This window comes from Nycticebus coucang, chromosome 4 (genome assembly GCF_027406575.1).
Source record: "Nycticebus coucang isolate mNycCou1 chromosome 4, mNycCou1.pri, whole genome shotgun sequence".
NCBI classification, from domain to species: domain Eukaryota; kingdom Metazoa; phylum Chordata; class Mammalia; order Primates; family Lorisidae; genus Nycticebus; species Nycticebus coucang.
The window spans coordinates 144,012,861-144,035,247 of NC_069783.1; the positions used below are offsets into that span (position 1 = coordinate 144,012,861).

Here is a 22,387-nt window from a genome sequence, read left to right on the forward strand (position 1 = left end):
CCTCTTGTTTTTCTCCTCCTGTCCTCTCCTTGGGGTGGTCACATCAGTAATTTTGGGATTAGGCCTGCCCTTCCCTGCCCCCCACAGAATAGGTAGGTCATGATTCATGCCTGCACCGGCGGACACTGCCCTTGGCATAACTGGCCCCACCTGAAGTCTGAGAGATTGTCTCTGGGGCTTAGAGATGGTGCCTTAGGAGTGTGGGGGCAAAGGTTAGAGTTTGGACCCTGCAGGAGCTGCGTGGCTTCTAAAGGGCTGGATTCTTTAAGGATGCCCAGGCAGCCTCAAAGGTCTCTGCCAGGAGACAGGAGTCTTCACTTGGAGTGTTCATGTTTGGCTAGTAGGTGCTGGGCTTTTATTGGGGGACAAGGTCTAGATTGAGGAAATAGACCTACTGTGTGCCTGTAGAATTCTGTTTGTTCTTACTGACTTCTGAAAGCCCTGGATATCTTCCTCTGCTAGGACCGCTGCCAGCCCTGTCTTGTTTACAACTATACCTCCATTTCCTAGTACAGCGCCTGGCACACAGTAGGAAATGGGTAATTGTTTTATCAATCAATAAACAACACCAAGCTCTTTTTCATGTACTTTCTTAGTCAATCTCTCAGCTACTGTTGTATGTAGATAGAATTATTAACCCATTTGACCAGCAGAGAAACTGAGGTTTGGGAAGTTAAGAAACTCTCCCAAGCTTTCAGAGGTAGGATTTGAATTTGAGCCTATGCACTATGAACTGCTACCCAAAACTCTCTCTCCAACTGAGATGCTCACTTGCCAGGTGCTGGTCTTCAGGCAGCCATCTCCGCCTTTCCTTCTACCTGCCTTGAAGCCAGCATTTCTTATGTGGATGCGCAGGACAGAGGATGCTGACATGTGAGATGCCCTCCCCCAGGAGTGGGAGACTCAGCAAGGCTCCTGGCAGGCAGGCGGTAACTCCACCCTCTCCCACTCAGGAAAGCAGATCAGAGTGCTGGGGAGTCAGGGTGAGGGAGGTGATTCTTGGAGAGCCCCAAACGCACTCTCATGGTGACTTTAGTCCTACATATCTCCCATTGCCCCCTCTCCAGACTCAAGATGGTGCTTTTCTCCACAACAGCTGCAGGAACAAAAATTTCTATTTTCCATGCCCCAAACTCTTTTCTGACTCTAGACTTCATAGTTTTCCCTTGGCCAGCTCCTTCCAGCTGAAATGTCACCTCCTCCAGGAAGCCTTCCTTGATTACTTTGGGGCCCAACTATGATTCACATCACAGACTCTGTTTCCTTTACTTCCCTTGTCACATGCTGTCATCTTTGTTTTGGCATTTTGACTTATTCATTGCTTTCTTTTCTACTCCTGTACCCCTGACTCTAAACTCCACGTAAACAAAGACACTGCCACATGAGTTCATCAGTATCTTCCCTATCACCAAACAGGAGGTGTGACCCACAACAGGTCCATAAATCTCTTGTATAAGTCACTAACAAAGCAACTGTTGATAATTAGCAAGTGCAAGTGTTAGAACCTCACATCGTGTTGATAGTCGGTGGTTTGCTGACACATTCCAAAAGAGAGTGTATCTCACTGTTGTGTCACACCTTAGAGAAGAACTAGTATTCTGAGCCGGTCCATCCCTTGTGAGTCAGTGATTCTAGGAACTAGGGGTATCATAGGTTGGGCTCCCCTAGAAGCAGAGCCTGAGTCAAGGGTGCCAGGGTTGGGTTTAGCTGGGTGGCAATGCACCACTAGGGTGCGCTAATGAGCGGGTTGCCTTTACTTACCTGTGCTGGGCCCTTGGGAGACTGCAGAACACACCTCTAAATTGTCCTGTCTGTGTGCTAGGTAGCCCCAGGACATTTATCTCCCAATGGCAGAAGTTGTCCACCATTGCCAAGAGGATTTGGGTGGACTCCAACAGCATTTGTTAGGGCACAGCCTGCTCTGCCCAGGTACCACCTCCTGGTGTTTGGGTGGCTCCACAGGGTGCTGTGGCTTGGGTGAACCAGAGCATGAACTCAGAGGCTGTGACAAGTGGTTTTTCTGTTCCTACTTCCGCCTGAGAGTTCCGAGGCTGTTTGCAGAAAGGTGGCTCTTTGGGTACAAGAGGATCTGTGTGCTCAGAGAGGTCATTTTTGGGGGTTCACCACTTTTTGAGGATGAGTTTTGTCATAATCAGGGCTCTTGTATACCAACAGTACACACTCTCCAGGCCTCCTTGTTTCCTGGTGTGCTTTGGGACTGGGGGAGGGTGACGACAAAGCCCTCCTCCTGCTTCCGCGCTACTTTCCTGCACATGCGCAGAAGCCGAACAGCGCAGGGGAACGGGCTCCTGCCCCATTCCAGTCTCTCTAAATAAGAAACAATAATACGATTAATGGGGACAATAATTGATGCACGTGGTGATCACTGGCATTATGCTATGCACTTCACATATATGATCTCATTTAACCCCCCCAGAAGTGTGTGACGTACCTGCTGTTGGTTCCATTTTATAGATGAAGAAGCCGGGGCTCAGAGAGGTGGAGTGAGCTGCCCAAGGTCGCCTGTGTGGAGGTGGAGATGGCTGACTCCGAAAGTCCCCTCTGTGAACGGTCATATGGAGGGACACAGACAAGGCCAAGAGACCAGGGGCTCCTGGCTGCCAGTCCTGTGTGTCATCCCCTGACCACAGCATTTTCTGGGCTCTTAACTAATGATTATGCTGGGCAAAAGTAGGGTCTGGGGGAACTGAGGGCGGGTGGAGTTAATCTGAAGTTAGGAGATTGTATAGTGTTTCTCCAGTAAGGTCAGGGGAGGGGCTCGAAATGACTCCTCAGGGGACTGACCCCTGTCTGTGCAGGTGGCTCTTCTTAGCGCTAATGATTGGGCAGCATGTCTCAGTGGATGGCTCTCTCTGGACTCAGGGGACATCACAGAGCTTAATTGCTGGCTGCTGAAAAACACAGTTTGGATCCTTCTGTTTATTTTACAGAGATAAAAGTAAAGGGTGTCGGGAGCCAGAGAATAGACCCTCCCAGCACTCCTACACACTCCTGATGGGTTCTGTCTTCCCCTGCGGTGGGTTCCTGGAATGTTCTGAGTGGGTCATTGGAATTATAATTCATTTTAGGTTTATGTGAGGTCAGACAATTAAGTTTACAAACTCATACTAGAAAAAAAGTGCTGTATACCTCATTGCTAATACATCTACTGTCACCCTCAAAGTACTCCCCTTGGCTATCTGGTGATTATAGTGATACTCAGCAATAAGGGCTGAGGATGAGTTTGTAAACTTAATTATCAGACTTTGTACTATAGCAGCTCTGACGGCCATTCCAGAAAAAGAGCCCCCAAATTGCTTTGAAGGATGGCCCAGGAGGTGGTATCAGTGCATAGCTTCCCACAGGGAGTACCTCAAACGTGACTTTAGTGACATCCAGCAGTGAGATATATAGCACTTCTTGTAGGTTGAGTTCATAACTTAATTATCTGACCTCATATTTGGGAGGTAGTGTATTAGAGTTCAGGAGCCTGGTTGAGAGCCTTGAGTTCTGTCTAAGTTTGGGCTCCCCAGAAGAGGACCTTGAGATAGGGTTTCTGTGGAAATGATTGATTAGGAGTATGACCCATGGGTCCCAGAGAGAGGGGCCCGGGGTGTGGTAGGGGAGGGGAAAAGCCGGGCTTAGCCTCAACCTGGATCCCATGGAGAACCCTGGAATCACAGAGTAAGTCCTGCTTTGAGGCAAGGGTAAGTAGCCCTTTGGGTCCCAGGTAAGCTATGAGATGCCTTGGTTTGGGCGTGGCGGGGGGGTTATCCAGGAGAGCCCATCCTGTTGGAGGATAACTGTCTTGGAAAAGGATGTCACCTAGAACTCTTAGACAACTCTCATAGCAGCAGGAGGTGGGTACCATAGTCTGCAAGGGGACCTGGGGAGGGGCAGATCCAACAATGGCTCCTGTCGGTTTTAATGTTGATTCATCCCTAATTGGCTGTGTGACCTTAGGAAAGCCACTTACCCTCTCTGAGCCCAGAATTTCACCTTCTGTACAATAAAGGTCTTCATAGAGCCACTGTTGGCCCCATCCCATTCTTATCCTCCATCCAGTGACTTTTTTCTCATTCAAACATTCATTTGCTTCAGCAAATGTTTATTGTGTACCTTCCTAGGCTCAGAGGATAAAACAGGTAACACAACTGAAAGGATCTCTGCTCTCAGGGATCAAGGCCAGGTCAGCAGGCATGAAACAGGAGGCAGTGTCACAAAGAAGCAGAGAGCCCTGGAAACCAAAGCCTACCTGGGATGTGTGCAGGGGCCTGGGAGGCTTCCTGGAGGAAGAGGCATTTGATTAGGGACTCTGTGCACATGGGGGTTGTGGGGGGGGGGCTGATGTCACTCTAGGGAAAAGAGAAGGTGACTGGCCATTTTCTGCAGGTCTCTTTCCCAACTCTAAAATTCTTCCAAATCTGGACTCCCTCCACATTCATATGTATTCTTCTGATACTTTCCCTAAGTATCCATATATTCAAACTTATACACTTATCCAGGTGAATAAAAGAAAATAGGATGTAAAACAAGAAATAGGATCTTTTTTTTTTTTTAATTTTGAGATGGAGTCTCACTCTGTCACCCTAGACAGAGGCTGTGGCATCGTAGCTAACAGCAACCTCAAACTCTTGGGCTCAAGTGATCTTGCCTCAGCCTCTCAAATAGTTGAGACTACAGGCACCTGCTACAATGCCTGGTTAATTTTTCTATTTTTAATAGAGACAGAGGTTTACTCTTGCTCAGGCTGATCTGGAAATCCTGAGCTCAAGTGATCCTTCCACCTTGGCCTCCCAGAGTCCTCGATTATAAGCGTGACCCATTGGGCCAGGCCAAGAGATGGCACCTTATGTCCATATCGTACCTAAACATTTAAAAATGTTACTTTTACCTATTTATTGGACTAGATTATACATTCACAAGATGTAAGATGGAAAGTTACCAAAGTGTAGACAGTAAAAAGTCTCCCTCCCTTTCCTGTTCCTCCATCTATCAGTTTCCCCTGTCCTTGAGGGAATGAATTTAAAACTTATTTTTAATTATATACTTTTTTCCTCCCTCAAACTCTTTGTAACTGCTTTTAGCTAATGTGTAAAAGATTTGATTGTACTCGATTATAATTCATCTATCAATCAGTGAATCCCAGGACAATTCCTTGTAGGTGGCAAAGGTTACCTTCGAAATTGAACTGTCTCTCCAGCAAGTTATATTCCAGCCCTATAGATAGAGATTTTTTGGTGCCTGTGTACCAATTAAAAGGATGATGGATTTGGGGGTTGAGGGGGCAGAGGTGATTGTGTGAACCTGTGGCACTCCTCAGTCTAAACCGCAAGTGTAATGAGTCACTTCATTCCTTGGAGCTACCACCAAGCGGAACCTGTCATTAAACCAAGGCCCTTACTTTATAAGCCTCATGGGGGTGCCCCCTGCATTTAAAGCACAGGGACAAAGAGGTCAGAATAAACTGTTTTCAGTGCTGCCAGAGGTTACACATAGCTTCTTAGGATGAGTAATTAGTGGTTAAATGAAATCGAGTTGGGCCTGGGTTCGGAATACTCTGTCCTGTGGCTCACGTTCTTCCTGTGTTGAGAAGTCGAGAATGATGTTAGAGGATGGAGGCTTTGAGTGCCAGCTCTTCATTTTCCCACCCACAGCACTTCTTCTCTCTGAGCTTCAGTTTCCACATCCGCATAATGGGACTATACAGTGCTTCCCAGTAGAACTTTGTGAGCTGTCCAGTAAGCTTTCTAGCCTCGTGTATCTAGTGAGCACCGACAATGAAGCTTGGGCAACTAAGACACTGCACTCAAAAATTTATATAATTTTAATTAGCTGGCATTTTAATATTAGTAGCTCTGTGGAAAGTATAGTACCAGGACCCACCTCACAGAATTTGATTCTGTTAAATGACTAAATGGAGAATTAGGCCTCTGGTGGGCCCTCAAGGGTGGGGCAACACAGGCTAAGAACCTTACAGGGGTCTGCGCTTTGGGGTATTCAGGAAGCCATGTGGCTCAATGCTGCTGCCTCCTTTAGGAAGCCTTCCTCTTCTCTCCAAAACTTTATGGTTCTGGAGGTCAGAACATCCTCCACATTCTTTTTGAGGCTCTAGGGCAGGGATTTTCAACTGGTGTGCCATGAAAAAAAAAAATTTTTTTTTAATCAAATTAATTTAAGTGTATCATGGAAGTTTAACTATAGATTCAAGTGTGCCATGAGATAAAAAACGTTCTACCCATTTCCTTTCCTTTTCCAGTGTGTGGGGGCTGCCACATTCTTCTGCTTGAGATCAGATTCATCTGATCTCTTGTTTCTGTCATACATTTTCTCTTTGTGACCCTGAGCCTCCTGCCTTTCTCTTATAACAGCCCTTGAAGTGACATCGGGGCTGGGTAATCTAGGATAATCTTCCCGTTTCATGAGACTTAATTTAATCACCTCTGCAAAGCCCCTTTTGCTATATAAGGTAATATATTCACAGGTTTTGGGATTAGGACCTGGACCTCTGGGGGCATTTTTCTGTCGACTACTAGTTCTTTTTCCCCTGAGTCTCAGTCATGAGGATATTTTGACCCCAAATTTGCCAGAATACCTGCCCTGAGCTCAGTGGGTCTCATGCCACTCTGATGTTAGAAAGTCTGCAACTTACCCCGTGGTTGACCACTGTTAACCATGGTGCCTTTCTAAACCTTGGTTTATCTACCCATAAAATGGGCTGAAGAGTACTGTCAACCCCAGGAGGGGCATTGAAGTTATGAACACACTTCATGCACGTAGTGCCCTTGGCACATTGCCCAGTACTTGGGTAGCTTATACAGCAACTGGTGACGCTTTGAGGATGAACATTGTGGGATCCAGAGCGGTGCCACCTGAATTCAAATCCTGGCTCCAGCCCTACATGGGCCAGTTACTAAACCTCCCTGGTTGTCTTCATCCATCAAAGGGACCTAATTATGAGACTCACCTCAGAGGGTGGGTTAGATGGGGAAGTTCACTTCATGTGCTGTCATGACAAACATTGGTGCTCAGTTAGTGTTGGTGATGTGAGGATGGTACTTACTCACACCAGGCATTCCGAGGGCCCAGCACTTACAGATAGAAGGACAAAGCAATCCAATAAACTGGGAACAGTTCACTGAGTTCCTTCTCTGGCAAGGCAGGTTGTTTCTTTAGCTGCGTGAAGGCCCAAGTTCTGTGCCAAGAGTGGGCCTATTGTCATGCCCCGAGGCTGGCAGTGCCAGGCCCTGACAGGTTTATAGGGGGCTGGGGAGCCCTGCATGTCACAGGGGGAGGAGGAGCCATCTGGTCGCCTGAAGGGTGTGGGAAGCACAGTTCTCCTCCTTGAAAAACCAGGAGAAGACTTGTAAGCCATTTACTCTGGGGTTATTGGCATGGAGAGCAAAGAAATGGGAAGGATGGGTGGGGTGGGGTGGATGCCGTGCGGAGACGGACCTGGGGCTGTTCACATCGCTGGTTCGTGGGTTCCGTCTCAGCCACCCTCGGAGCCTTTTCTTACACCCTGGCGAAGGAGGATACTCTTGGTGTTGACATTTCTTGGTATTCCCTTCCCTTCTTTTTAATTAAGACCTGTGAGGTGACAGGGTGGCATGGATCAAAAGCCAGACTTGTAAACAATATCCACTTAACCCTGTTGCCGTTCCTTCCCCTCTCTCTAGCTGTGAAACTGGGGTGCATAAAGGTAGACTCCTCTGAGTAACCATTTCTCCTGATTTTTTTTCATTAGAGGGCTAGTCCTTTTCTTCTTAAAAATTCAGACAATCCTCTTGCCTGCTGTAAAATCCCACCAATGCACAAATACCACTTGGAGTCTTTATATTCCGTTACTCACACATTCATTTATCATGTGTTCACAGAAACCTACTATGTGCCAAGTCTGCTGGCAGATGTTTTCCACGTACTTTCTCCTTTAATCCTCACACACCTCTGAGTAGGTGTAGCTTTGAGAGATGACTTGGCTCCTCAGAGGCACCACACGGCCGCCATGTTCACTCAGAAGACATGGTATCCACTTAATCAATTTGTGAAAAACTCCGTGTCTTTTAGGAAGTATGGCTTAAACAAGTATGTTTTTATTATTTTTATTTTTTTATTTGAGACAGAGTCTCACTGTGTCGCCCTAGGTAAAGTGCCATGGCATCACAGCTCACAGCAACCTCAAACTCTTGGGCTTAAATGATTCTCTTGTCTCAGTCTCCCAAGTAGCTGGAACTACAGGTGCCTGCCACAGCGCCCGGCTATTTTTCTGTTGCAGCTGTCATTGTTGCTTAGCTGGCCGGGGCCAGGATCAAACCCGCCAGCCTTGGTGTATGTGGCTGGCGCTGTGCTATGGGCACTGAGCTGATTATTTTTTCTATTAAAAAACACAGAGGGTAGCAGTTCATAGTTCATGTTGTCAAGGCCTTTTTCATGTCACAATCCCCAAAGTGTTGGTTTGTGGTCTCTTGGTCCCAAGGTGGTTGCCATGGCCCCAGACATCACATCCTCATTTCAGGAAGAAGGGGAGGCAGCACAATAAACCACATTTGCTCCTATTTGTAAAGCAAAAGCCTCCCTAGATATCTTCCCCATTTCCTCTGATGTTCTTATAGACAGTATTTATGCTCAGAACTGGGTCACATGGCTACTTCTAGCTGCAAAGGAAGCTGAGAAAAGTAAGTCTCTGACTTGTTAGAAAGGAAGGAAGCTGCCTGCATCTTTATTGTTGATTCTGATACCATGTTCTTCCCTCTTCACTGGTAATTTCCCTGTTCAAATTACACAACAAAAAAAGCATGAACTTTTAACATGTCCTCTTAAGCCCTGTGCCATTATTTTATCTTTAAATGTTTCCCTTTCTCAAAAGTTAAATCAATTTATTTAAAAAGGAACCTTTAAAAATATCTCTATTGTAAACAGAAAACCATATCCCTTGCGTTAAATAGAAAATAACAATAGACTCAACGCCATGGCTAGGTGGTTAGGACGCCGGCCGCATACACCAGGGCTGGTGGGTCTGAACATGGCCTGGGCCAGCTAAACAACAATGACAACTGCAACAAAAAATAGCTGGGCTTGTGTGAGGCCACGGCACTCTACCGAGGGCCATAAAGTGAGACTCTGTCTCTACAAAAAAATAAATAAATAAATAAATAAATAAATAAAAATAGCTGGGCGTTGTGGCGGGCACCTGTAGTCCCAGCTACTTGGGAGGCTGAGGCAAGAGAATTCCTTAAGCCCAAGAGTTTAAGGTTGCTGTGAGCTGTTGACACCACGGCACTCTACCAAGGGCAACATAGTGAGACTCTGTCTCAAAAAGAATAAAATGAAAAGAAAATAAGAATAAGAAACTAAATACAATGAAAATAAAGTGATATTTTAAATCTACTGTTACTGCAGTCTCAGATTGATGCTGTTTTCTCTGTGCTAAATTGGGAGATTAGCAGATAGTGGAGAGCTAAGTATTTTATAGTGTCACCAAGCGGTAACTGTCTCAGGGACTTCCGAAGGCTCCCATGAGAAAAGAAAGGAAACAGCTTTCACACAGTGTCATTCAAGGCATTTTACTGCAGTGCCTGGATATCAGAGCGTCCTGTTACCTAAAACCATCTTGTGTCCCAGGTGGGTGGCATCCTCTCTCTCAGGAGCTCAGCATATTCTGTTCTGCCTTACCTGTGCCAGACATCTGGTAGGTTATGGGAGGGGGATCTCAGACTGAAGGTGTCTGTGCCATGGGTGGGGTATGGTGGTGGATGTAAATCTTGCAAGGGAGAGAGCATCCGGCTTATCTCTGCTCTGACACAAGGCATTTTGATCAGGTTAATTGCCCAGGAAGGTTGGAAGTCACTTTGGCATGTGAAATCAGCCTGGGACTTTTAGAAGAGGTCTCATTTAAACTTCTCTAAAAAGATGGGTAAGATTCAGGCAAATAGAAATTGTGCTGTGGGTAAAGGGGTCTCCATGGAGGAGGAGAAGGGTGAAAAGAACATTCAATTCGAGCATCTGAGAGTATAGGTCAAGGCCTGAAGTATAGACTTGTTTAGTTTTTTTTTTGGGTGGGGGGGCTTTGAATACCTTGCCCAAGGCAAGGGGCAATGGGAGCTATTGATGATTTTATAGTTAAAGAGTGACATGATCAGAGAGTGACATGATCAGACATAGTCCTTGGGGTAGCATAAGCTAATTCCTTCAGAAATCTACTTGTACTAGGAACTATTATTATTATTTTTCTGAAATGTAATACGTACTTCTCAGGCTCCCTAAGGAGAGAGCATGTTGTGCTCACATTTTTCTGAGTCCAGCATTGTGCTGCTGCATTTTATGCTGAACTGAGCCTTGGGGGCTGAGTTTCCTCTGCTCTCTTGGAACATTAGTTCCAGGGCTGGTCTTCCTTCCTGTTCTCTCTTCCAACGCCAGGCCGGACACAGCCTCTAGGCTGGTCCCAGACTCGCTTCTTTCCCTGAGTTGTTCTAATTGTCCTTGGAAACCTTCTGGTTATGTTTGTAATGATCATTCTATAAAGTGGAGCCAGTAAAACTCTTAAGTGAGGGCAGGGCCTGGTTTATTGTTCATTGGACATTTTTATTGGGTATGCCCCAGGGGAAAGGTTGAAAACCCTGAGCTCTGAAGCTTTGAATTGAGTCAGCATGGGAAGTCTTTCCCTAAGATGTGATTCTGCTTCTGTTCAAAATTCTAGAATAGGTTCATATCCTTTGAACCAGATAGCCTACTTCTAGGCAAAATTTATGTTGGGAAAATAAATTGCATGTGGGTATTCATTGCAGTATTGGTTTTAATGTTCAACATTTGGAAAGTTGGACCATTAAAGATTTGGTAGTGAGGGATGGGTTTTCTAATAATGAGATATTCATATAATGGACTACCATAAAAGTGTTAGAAACTGGGCGGCGCCTGTGGCTCAGTCGGTAAGGCGCCGGCCCCATATACCGAGGGTGGCGGGTTCAAACTCGGCCCCGGCTGAACTGCAACCAAAAAAAAATAGCCGGGCGTTGTGCCTCAGCTACTCGGAAGGCTGAGGCAAGAGAATCGCTTAAGCCCAGGAGTTGGAGGTTGCTGTGAGCTGTGTGATGCCATGGCACTCTACCAAGGGCCATAAAGTGAAACTCTGTCTCTACAAAAAAAAAAAAAGTGTTAGAAACCGCTGTACAGTGTGTATGGCTATTGATGTGAAAGATGTTCATGGCATGGTTGGAAATTAAACAGTGACAAAAATAAGTTTATACATAGCATACATGATCTGATTTCATTTAAATTCTGATCCTTAGTTTCTATTTTAATTGGAAATGCCTAGGTTGCTAGACATCAGAATGCTAATAGTGGTTGTTGGCTGTAGGTGGTAGGATTTAGGATTATTAAAACTACTCTTCTCTGTATTTTTGAACTTTCTGTATTTATCATGTAGGACATATAAAAGAGGTCAAATCATAGGGTAGATCTTAGCCAGAATATTGTAAGAGCTTTGAGTATTTGAAAGAGGAGGATGTCCCAATCTTGGGGGAGTCCAGTCTCCCAGAAGACAAACTTGGGCAGTCGAGAGCAGGGATCAGCAAACTTACTCTTTAAAGAAATGTGGTAAATATTTTAGGCTTTCTGGGCCTTATGGCCTTACTATTCAACTCTTGTCACTAAGAGAAAGTGCTAGATAAAGGCTCTTGAAAAAGTCATAGATAATACATAAATAAATGGGCATGGCTGTTTCCAATAAAACTTTATTTATAAAACCAGGCAATGGGCCTGGGTGTGGCTCACACCTGTAATCCTAGCACTCTGTGAGGCTGATGCAGGTGGATTGCCTGAGCTCAGGAGTTGGAGACTAACCTGAGCAAGAGCGAGACCCTGTCTCTAAAAGTAGCCGGGTGTTGTAGCGGGCACCTGTAGTTGCAGCTACTCAGAAGGCTGAGCCCATGAGTTTGAGATTGCTGTGAACTATGATGCCATGGCTCTCTATCCAGGGTGACAGAGTAAGACACTGTCTCCAAAAACAAATAAATGAATGAATGAATGAATAAATAAATAAATAAATAAATAAATAAATAAAACAACGACAACAACAACAAAACAAGCAATGGTTTAGGGTTGCTTGTGGACTTCACTTTGCCAATTTCTGATCTAGAGAAAAATAAGAAAACGGAGCTTGTTAATGGTTTGAGTGAGTGGTCAGCTAGTCCCAAAATAGCACAAATTGTAGGAAGGAACAGGCCAATGAAATTGAAAAGGCAGATGTTTAAACAGAGGGCTAAAGATAAGTTGTATCATTCTTTCTCCACATCAGCAATCTCACCTGGGCAAGGGGTGTTGGATGAGACAGTTTGGATTATGCTTTGGAGGGTATAAAAGGCAAACCAGCATATTAGAGGTTCTGAAAAGTCATGCTAGAAACACCCTTGCTTGCCATTGTTGATCTCAGCATTTATCAAACTCTTTGAATACACCACAAAATGTTTTCGTGGTTGTGGGTGTGTCCTACTCACATCTGATAGTGCAGGGAAAGTTTCAGGAACGCTGTCACCCTGGGCTCCAAAGTTGGCAGTGTCAGATGTAGTGAACTCTAAGGATGAAATTGATACACCGAAGTCAAGATGATGCTAATTAAGGCAATTCTTACAAATATAGTACACACTCCATAGGAAACTTTGCTCTCACTGATACCCCTGTCATCAGGGGAGTAAGAATTTTATTCAGCCCTTTAAAAGTCCTTTATTGAGCACCGATTGTTTTTAAGAAATCATGGGACCAGGTGATTTACAATGTGCCTCTTAGAATCCAGAAATTCGGTCTCCATGAGGGAAGCGTCAGCTGCACAGAAGTGGAAAATGCAGAACCAATGAGCCTTGGGGTTGAGCTAAGTCAGAATCACACTCTTTAAAATGATGGGGGATTTAGCAACCTCTTGTTTCTGGAGCCCAGAGTAAGGGAGGGACTCGCCCAAGCTGTCACTGCCCATTAGTAGAGATGCTGAGACACAAACTAGGGTGATGGACATAGATTCCATTTTTATGAAATATCCAGAAATGGCAAATCCATAGAGAATGAAAGAAGATTAGTGGATGCCAGAGGCCAGGGGAGAGGGGAATGGGAGTGACTGCTTAATGGGTATGGGATTTCCTTGGGGGTGACGAAATGTTTTGGAATTAGATAGCGGTGGAGGTTGCACAATCTTGTGAATTTACTAGATGTCACTGAGCAACATTGAAATGGTTGAAATAGTGAATAGTATGTTATGTGATTTCCACCATAATTATGAAAAAGGTAGGTGATAGAATAATTTATTGTGTGAACCTGGACACCTTAGAGAATGAAGAGACGGTCTCAGGTAAACGAGAATGTGTAATCACCCTGACTAAAAACCACCCTGCTCTGACTTGCAGGCAAATGATTTTTCCTCGTGGGTGCTGACAGGCTGCAACTTTTGTACAGGTTGCAACTTTTGTGGCATTTCAAATGCTTATGAGTCCTGGGTTATTTCAAGCAGGGGTTCTGACCAGGGGTGTATTCTTGCTGCAATTGGGTACGTAACACTGTGAGGGACATCTTTGTTCAAATAGCTTTTCTTTTGTACTATTTCCATAGGATAAATTTTTTTTTGTTTTTGTTTTTGTTTTTGTTTTTTTGCAGTTTCTGGCCGGGGCTGGGTTTGAACCGCCACCTCCGGCCCCATCCGGCGCCCTACCCCTTTGAGCCACAGGCGCCGCCCTCCATAGGATAAGTTTTCAGAAGTGAGATTACTGAGTTAAAAGTAAATGTGGGGTTTTTTTGGTGGGGGGAGTGAGGATATAGGGAGGAAACACTTGATTTGGAATCAGAAGACCTCTCCCCCTTACTGGCTTTGGGACTGGGATCTGGCTGTTTCTGGGCTGTGGGGCAGTGGTAATAATTCCAGCAGCACAGATGTATTGCAAGGATTAGTGAGAGAAGGCAGAAGAGACACGACATCACTTAGTATGGTGCCTGGCTCTCCTTGCGGGTCTCCAAAGATGTTAGTGGAAAGTGAATATTGCAGTTGTTTTTATAACTCAACATTGTCCCTGGGAGCAGATGAGCAAACCCATTTTCCATACCTGCCCCTGCACTGGGTATTATCATTTTCTTTTCCCAGGGATGTTTTCCCTTCAGGTGCTTTTTTTGCATATTCATAATGCCCGTTATGGTGTCAGACTCTGGGGATACAGCTGTGGGGCCTTCTTGTGTCAGGAGGACACAGAGATAATCACCACCCTTACCCTGGTGCTGGGCAAGGAGGAAGCGCAGGGAGCACAGAGGAGGCACCTGAACCAGCCCTGGGGCAGGGAAGGCTTCCTGGAGGAGGTGGCCTTGTGGTGGTGAGAATTGAGACATGAATAAAGATTAGCCAGGCCCTGAGGAAATGGCAGGGCGGAGGTGTGAAGCTGAGGAAGAGCATGATGGGTGTGAGGTTTATGGTGCTGAAGTGTGTGAGTGTGTGTGAGAGACAGACAGATGGGTGGTTCAATCATCTGGAGAGATAAAGAGGCTCTGGGACCCACCAGTTCTTAGAGAAGGAGTTTGATCTTTACCCCTCAGGGTAAAGGAGGGCAGTGGGGAAGAGCCATCCTGGTGCTTGCAAGTTCCAAAATCACTCTGGCTCCTGCTCATCTTCCCGCCTCAGCCTCCCGAGTAGCTGGGACTAGCGGCAGCTGCCACAACACCCTGCTGGTTTTTCTATCTTTACTAGAGATGGGGTCTCACTCTTGCTCTGGCTGGTCTTGACTCCTGAGCTCAGGCGATCCACCTGACTCTGACTTTAACTGCTCCTTCTCAGTGAGTCCTTCCCTGGTCACCCAATCAGTCTCCATTCTGTTCTTTATTGTCACTTATCTAACCTTCTAAATGTTTCACTTATTCACTTGTTTATTTCCTTTTCTCAGTCTTCTTGAATCTCTCTACGGAGAACAGAGATTTCTGTATGTTTTGTTCACTTCTGTGTCTTCAGTACCTGGCACACAGTAGGTACTCAGTATTTGTGTACTGGAGGAAGAAAGGGGAGAAGGGACTACGGCTACAGCCACAGGGACAGGGATGAGAGGGTGCTTGTGCACCAAATGACACTTGGCATTTTGATTGGGTCCTTTCCATCGGGGCCTGTGGGTGGGTAGGTTGCATTTGTCCCGCAGCCCTGCTCCTTGGGGAGGACGTGAGCATGCACTTTGCCAATCTGTCCATTCTTGGCACTTCGCACAGTGCACCGCACAAGATGGGTTTGCACTGTTGTGGGGCCAAGGTTATGTTCCGGAAGATGCTGGAAGGTGTCAGGACCAGCCCACGCCCCTCACCAGATGGTGGCATTCCAAGGAGGCTGCAGCCAGAGACAGCTGAGTGAATGGCTGAGTGAATGGCTGGTGAGCTCTCAGATTGGATTGAAGGGTGTCATTATGGAAGAGCCTCAGCAGCTGTTAAAATGAATCAACGCCTCGGAAACTGGGAGAAAAGCTGCCAAACGGTCTGGTTTTGAATGGAAGTGCCTTCTGTCTTGTGGATCTCTCAGATTCCCCAGGAGACCGCAAGCTTCATGGCTGCACCCCCAGCACCAAGCGTAGAGCCTGGTGTTTTGGATGGAGGCAGGAAGTGTTTGCAGAAGGAGGGTCAGAAGGATGGAAGAATGAAAGCTTGCGATGACTCCTCTGTAATCCCAGCACCTGTTGCTCTGAGTGACTCCCTTTTCAGGCAAATGATGTATGTATTTTTTTTTTTTTTTGTCTTCATGAAAATGGCAGGAAATGGGAATTTTGAACTTTGCAAATCATTCCTGGGAGATCAAGCTTGTGTTGGCAGGCTCAGCAGATGAAAATAAATATTCATTGCTATACCCATTGCTTGTGATTGTACTGATGTCCTCTCTTTCCTGGTCCAACACAGCCTCCACCTCCCAGATAAATGCCTTGTTCGCTGTCTGTCCCACATGCTGATGTCCATAATGAGACACACGTATGTGTGTGTGTGTGTGTGTACACGTATCCATAGGTAGATATCCACACACGCACACATATGTATACACGCGTACATATCAGAGATCGCTTGGACTCTGTTTCCCTTCTTTCCTGGCAGCGCTCATCAGATACACTATTTAGAAAATTGAGCCAGTCCACCTAAGGAATAAATAGCAGCTGCCCTCTGCTGAGTGGGCTTCCAATATGTTTTGGAAGAGACTATCATCTATTAAGTCAAGCATGACATATGGAATACACGTAAAGTTTTAAAGCCTGTAGTTACATTTATTTCCTTGTATCGTAGCACAGGTTATGAAAACCTGAGAATCATGGGTTTCTAGGGTTGGGAGGACTTTAAATTATTATTCAACCATCAGCTGTGGTGGTTAAAAAACTTCTTTTGCGTTCCTTTGTTCATCGACCTATTAATTGATTCATATTTATAAATCAGGCATTTGCTAGTCATGCAAAATGGCAACTCTAGAGGTAGACAAGATATACAGCAGGTTGCAAGGCAGTGCTCTATTTAAGAGGGATATGCACCAGGATTTCCTTTCCTTATTTTCTCTTGTCCTTCCCCCGTTCCTTCCATGCAGAATAGCCACTCAAGTGGGTTCAAGGATCCTAAAAGGGAAGTGACATTTGTGGGCCATTGATCCTGATTCAGCAATGGTTGCCCTTGGTGACTCTTCCCAGGAGAAGCCACACAGAAAAGCTTTCCTTCCCCTTGTGGGCAGGCAGCTCCCAAGACCGTGAGGTCAGTGTGGTCACAGCAGGTGTCTGAGTGTGGCCTATCCTAGGGTGGTGCTCCGCCGTGTGGTCCACTGGGCCTGGTGGGGGTCCCTTGGTGGGCCTCGGTGGGTTGAGCTTCCACCTGAGCAGTTTCCCACTCTTTGGTTCTGTCATTCGTTAACCATAGCCAGAGTAACTCATCTTATATTCCAGATTGCACAGAGTCATTTGCTGTGAGACTCTGGGCACTGAGACTTACTCAGCGTCTAAGAAGAGTGAGAAGTGGGGTCAGAATATTTCACCATTTGTTTGTTTATTCACTCAACATTTATTTATCCACTTGATGCTTTTGTATTTGGTGCTATTATAAACCATGATATGTATTCCCCAGTGTTTCGTAATTGCTTGTGTGTGTGTTGCTTGTAGAAGACTGTGAGTTCCCTGGGTGTGGGGGCTATATCTCACTGTTTCTCGCCCATCTTTGTGTATGTGGTAGGTGCTCCATAAACGTTTCCCAGAGAAAGGGGGAAGTTTTTAGTGAGCATCTACTGTGGACTCAGCACTATTTATGCACATAGATATATATAAGGCTACATAATTAAAAAGCTGCAAGGAACGTAAGTTTTATTAGCTGTTGGAGATGCTAGCGGATGCAGGTGGAGCTTGAGTGCTTTTGTGCCGTCTGTTCGTATATGACTGGAATTCTGGAGCCAAGGCTGTCCTCCTGTGTCTCCCTAGACCTGCTGGAACCAGCCTGCCTCTCCCTGCCGGCTCTGCCATGGGAGCGTGCTGACAGCCCCATCCACGATGAGATGTGAGACTGCTGGCTTTACCCAGCAATCACGCCCCCCTACCCGGGGCCTACTGGCTCAGGTAAGTGGCTGCTTGAGCTGAGCTCAGGAGCTGGAGTGTCCAGGGGTTGGGAGGGTACCTGTGGGTGCTCCCAGGAAATTTTGTCTCTGTCCTTTGAATCCTGTCATTGTCCTGTGTCTCATGGATGGGCTACATATGTGTCCCAGAGCAGGATTTCAAGAGGTCACAGGGGCCAGCTCTAGAGGTGAATAGCTCTGATTCCGGATGGGATTTTGGAGGCTTAGAACTCTGCCTGGGGTCTTTGCTGATGGAAATTCTCCAGTTCTCGGATGCCCATATCTGTTCCTTTATTCTGCCTCTAACTGAGTCTAGACAGTGTTCTGCGGCTTGGGAAGATGGAATCTGTTAGCACTATTGAGCATGTAAGGGAGGGAGAATATCAAAATCTGTCTGCTCTCTTTCCTGGAGGCTGCTGAGTGAGTCAGAGCCGGGGGAGCATTGTGGGGCCTCTAGGAGGGGAAGCGGGAGGCTTGCACTTAACTAAAATACCTTCCCCTCTTGTAGTTCCTCCAGATCAGTGGTGCTCAACCTTCCTAATGACATGGCCCTTTAATACAGTTCCCGTGGGTTGCGACCCACAGGTTGAGAACCACTGCTCTACATGGTGGCTAGTTGGCAGCAGTTTTACAGGGAGGGAAAACAGTGAAGTGAAGAGGACCTGGGGGTCAAGAATAGGGACTTGTCCAGCACCTTGCAAGACAGGAATGAAAAATAACCTTTAAACAGGTAGAGCTGTGTGGGTCATGGAGCTGAGGTCAGGTTTCAGCTGTGTGACAGTAAGCAGGCCTGGTGACCTCTCTGGGCCTTTTCCCACACCTCCCTAAGGGAGACGACACTGCTACCTTTTGGGTTGTATGAAGATTAATGGAGAGGAAGGGGTCTTGTTTTGAGAGAACAGATCTCATGGCTAGATGAAAAGCGGCTAAAGCCCTGAGTCGCTGCAAAATAGGTGTGATCATTGTACCCATCTGATAAAGTTGTAAGGAGAAGATTTATAAAATACCCAAAGCACCTGGCTCAGCTCGAGGTCTCACTCATGCTAAGCCATGTTGGTTGTCACTTTTCTTATTAAAAATATGAAGGCTGGATGTGGTGTCTGTAATTATATCTCAGTGCTTTTGAGAGGCTGAGGTAGGAGGATCGCTTCAGCCCGGGAGTTCAAGACCTCCTGTCTGTGAGTGACATAGTGAGAACTTGTCTCTACAAAAAATGAAAAAAAAAAAAAAAAGCTTGGTGTGGTGGTATGAACCTGTAATTCCAGCTTCTTGGGAGGCTAAGGCAGGAGGATCTCTTGAGCCCAGGAGTTTGAGGCTGCAGTGAGCCATGATGATTCCACTGCACTCCAACCTGGGTGATAGAGCAAGACTCTGTCTCTAAAAGTAAATAAAGAAGTAAAGTTTAAAACAACAATATGAAGGCAGCCAGCATAAAATAAGTGTTCCACAGAAAGGAACCTAGAGGCAAACAAGTAACAACAGCAAATTTAGTGAGAAAAATGAGATGACTTTTTTTATTTTTTCATGGCATCTGCAAGGGTCGGGGAAAAAAGACACTAAGAGACTGTCTGGTGGGGCTTAGGCATGCGCTCTACAGCCACTCTCCCTCCTTGTGACTCCAGGGCTGGCTGCTTTGGGTAGCTGTGGGAGCTGCCATGGTCACTTCTGTGCTCTGTGCTTTTTGCTTGGCATAGGGATGCCTGATGTGGGTAGACTCTGCTGCAGGGCCGTCACTAGGGTGGCAGCAGTGAGGGACTGTGAGGATGCTCCCACTGGACCTTATGCCAGGAGCATGTGTGGTCTGGGTTCGAACCCTGATTCCCCCTCTTGCTTCCCGAGCAACTGCAGGCCAGTTACTTCACGTGTGTGAGCTGGTTTCCTTATCTGTATGGCAGAGACAATCACTTGTTATCATAAGAACTGGCCTCAAGATTGGCTAAGTTGGGAAAGTCCTCTAGCCAGTGTTGGTGCCTCTTCCACACCCTTTGAGCTAGAACAAACTTCAGAGACAGCCGTTTACTCCACTCCCCTCGCCCCAAGCTCAGAGAGGTGGATAGACAGGCCCAAGCCTGCCCGGTGAAGTCAGTGGAGGGCTGTGGTCCAAATCTAGGGCTCAGGTCTCTCTGCCCTATTTGCCTAAAACAGTCTGCTCCCACCCAGAGCTGTTTTTTGACGTTTTTCTCCCTCCTCCTCGTCCTTCCTTCCTCTCTCTCTCTTTCTTTTTTAGCAGTTGCTTTTCTACTCCTGATGTCCTTAATCCCCATGGATCCTCAACCATAACCATGGTCGCGCGGGTCGAGGTCGGCTCCATAGCGTCCCTGACTGCAGTGCCAGGCCTCGGTGACATTGGCAAAGAGGAAACCCTGAAGCGGACTTACTTCTGCCAGCCTGGTGATACCTCTGGGGCTCCCTCAGCCCGGATCTTGGAAGGAAAGAGCCTGCTGAGGAGCCCAGCTCGCTTACTCCCCTTGCCGAGGCTCTCCCCTAAGCCCTTCTGCAAGGAGCAGGCTCCTGCAGATGGGAAACCCCCTGTGTCGTCTTTGCTGCACAGTCTGCCCAACCTGTGTCCTTCTGGTGGGCTCTCTGAGGAGGTGGCAGCAGAGGACCTGGATAAGAGGATGCCCGGTTTGGTGGGGCAGGAGGCTGATGATGGGGAGAGACCAAGGAGAAGCTCATCTCTGTTCACCAAGGCTGTGTTCCTGCGGCCCAGCCCCAATGCTATGATTCTCTTTGAAACCACCAAAACTGGCCCCACTCTGGGGAAGATGGTCAGTGAGGAGATGCAGGAGGCCAAGGCAGGCATGTCTCAGGAGCCCCCTTCAGGCACCACGCTTGAGGTGGCTGCCAAGCCCCCTGTGCCCACCCGAAAGCCCCCGGGGACCCTTCCCCGACCAGCCTCCCTGCCGCAGGACATGAGGCCAGCTGCAGCCCAAGAGGCGGTAGGCCAAGACCAGGCTGTCTCAAAGGCCAGTGGTGTGGAGGACACGGCGGGCCCTGCTCCGGAGCCCAGACCTCGCCTAAAGAGAAGGCCCGTGTCAGACATTTTTATAGAAGCCCTTCAGCCTCAGAAGCCAGGCCCTGGCGGTGCAGCCACTGTGGGGAAAACACCACCCATCCCTCCTGAGAAGACGTGGGTGAGGAAGCCCCGGCCTTTGTCCATGGACCTCACAGCCCCGTTTGAGAGCAAAGAGGCCTTGCTGAGGAAGACGGCCGATGAAGCGAGTGGAGCCACAGTGGGCTCAAGCGCTGACCGCTGGGGCCCAGAGAGGTCCAAACCAGAGCCCAAGGTGGACAAGGAGTGTTTGGCCAAGGCAGAGCCCCCTCTTCATGGCATGAATTCAGAATTCCTGGAGGTGGCCAGAAAAATGCATGAACAGCAGGAGAAAGTGCCTTTGAAGCATGACACGGGTAGCCTCAGGGCCCCAGGGGCCTCAGCCAGGGTTGTCCTGAGAGATGACCTGAGTCCTTCGGAAGAGCAAGTCAAGCTGGCCCGCGAGCATGAGAAAGCACCTGAGTCCCCTTCGCCCAGGCCAGGAAGAGACTCAGAACTTGCTGAGGTCAAGGTCAGACCAGTTGACAGAGGAGTCCCAGCCCCTGCAGGGGGCAAGTGGGCCTCCAGGGGGAGCATGAAGAAGTGTATCAGCCTGCTTGGGGAGGACAGCGCTGTGCCCATGTCCTTGGCAGCGGGGCCTGGACCCCCGTTGGCCACCCCTGATTCCCCATTGGCAATGGCAGAGCCCAAGAAAGTGGGTGTGAGTGTCCAGGAGCGGGTCAGAGGCTGGGCTGCTGAGAGCTCCGAGGTGAAGCCCGAGATGAGGAGGAGGACATTCCAGGCTCGGCCGCTGTCCGCAGATTTGACCAAAGTGTAAGTGAGCACTCCCATGCATCTCCCTCAGCCCAGGTTGCTGTAAGCCGGCCGCCAGAGACCCCAATGGGAGAGTGAACTGGGCTCTGAGCCCCCTCTAGGTGTGGCCAGCATTGGGGGGGCTACAGCTTGGGGTTTTCTTGGCCTTTCTCAGCTCTGCACGCAGCCTGTGAGTGAAGCCAGATATGTGTCCATTTCACAGATGTAGGTCAGGAAGCTAAAGTACTGCAAGGAAGTTGAAGCCAGATGTCATTCTAGCTTTCCCTGTCTCCATAGCTAAGCCTTCCTTCCCTGAAGTCTGAGACCACCTACCACAAGGCCTAGGCCTTTGTGAGTGGCCCAAAGTATAAAATCAGAGGGGTCGAGATAATTTGGGCAGGTCACTTCCCCTCACTGAGCCTCAGTGTCTTCATCTCACAAATGGAAATAATACTAAGACCTTCCTTAAAGGACGGAGGTACAAACTTAGAGATAATTCTGGAAATCACTCCACCCACAGGAAGTCCCTAGCATATTGCGGCTCCAAACAATGTCGATCCAGTTGGTTAACAATGGTTTTCTAAGCTTGGCCCACCTCTGTTTTTCCACAAGTGGCCACAACAAGGAGATGCCACCAGGCATGATCAACTGGCTCGTTAATCACATGCAGCCACCAACATGCTTTGTCTGGGGAGGAGTTTGCAGGGCCAGGATCTCTGGGCAGATTACCCTCCTGGCTCTGGGAACTAGGGCAGCCATTCTGGCCATAGTTAGACCGGTGGCTCTCAGCACATTAGAATCACCTGGAAAAAATATCTGTGGCTGGGTCCTACCCCTAAAGAATCTAATTTAGTTAGTCTGGGGAGGGGCTGGTATTTAGAAGTGTTTAAAAGCTTACAAGCAGGTCTCTTGTGCAGCCAGGCATGAGAACCCCTGAGTTAAGGTAGCAGATAAGGGGACACAGGTGCCAAGGACCTCAC

At 47.4% G+C, this 22,387-nt stretch overlaps 1 protein-coding gene across 4 annotated transcripts in view; it reads left to right on the plus strand.

The window, feature by feature from the left end:
- KIAA1671 (KIAA1671 ortholog) overlaps positions 1-22,387 on the plus strand; it is a 216,437-nt gene that overhangs the window by 30,725 nt on the left and 163,325 nt on the right. For 3 of the 4 annotated variants that reach the window (XM_053589236.1, XM_053589240.1, XM_053589237.1), the window contains 2 exons: positions 17,433-17,567; positions 19,791-21,428. In XM_053589236.1, the coding sequence (XP_053445211.1) occupies positions 19,846-21,428 (1,583 nt within the window). In that variant the 5' untranslated portion in view covers positions 17,433-17,567; positions 19,791-19,845. The remainder of the gene's footprint in view (positions 1-17,432; positions 17,568-19,790; positions 21,429-22,387) is intronic. The other variant, XM_053589238.1, reaches the window with a different exon arrangement.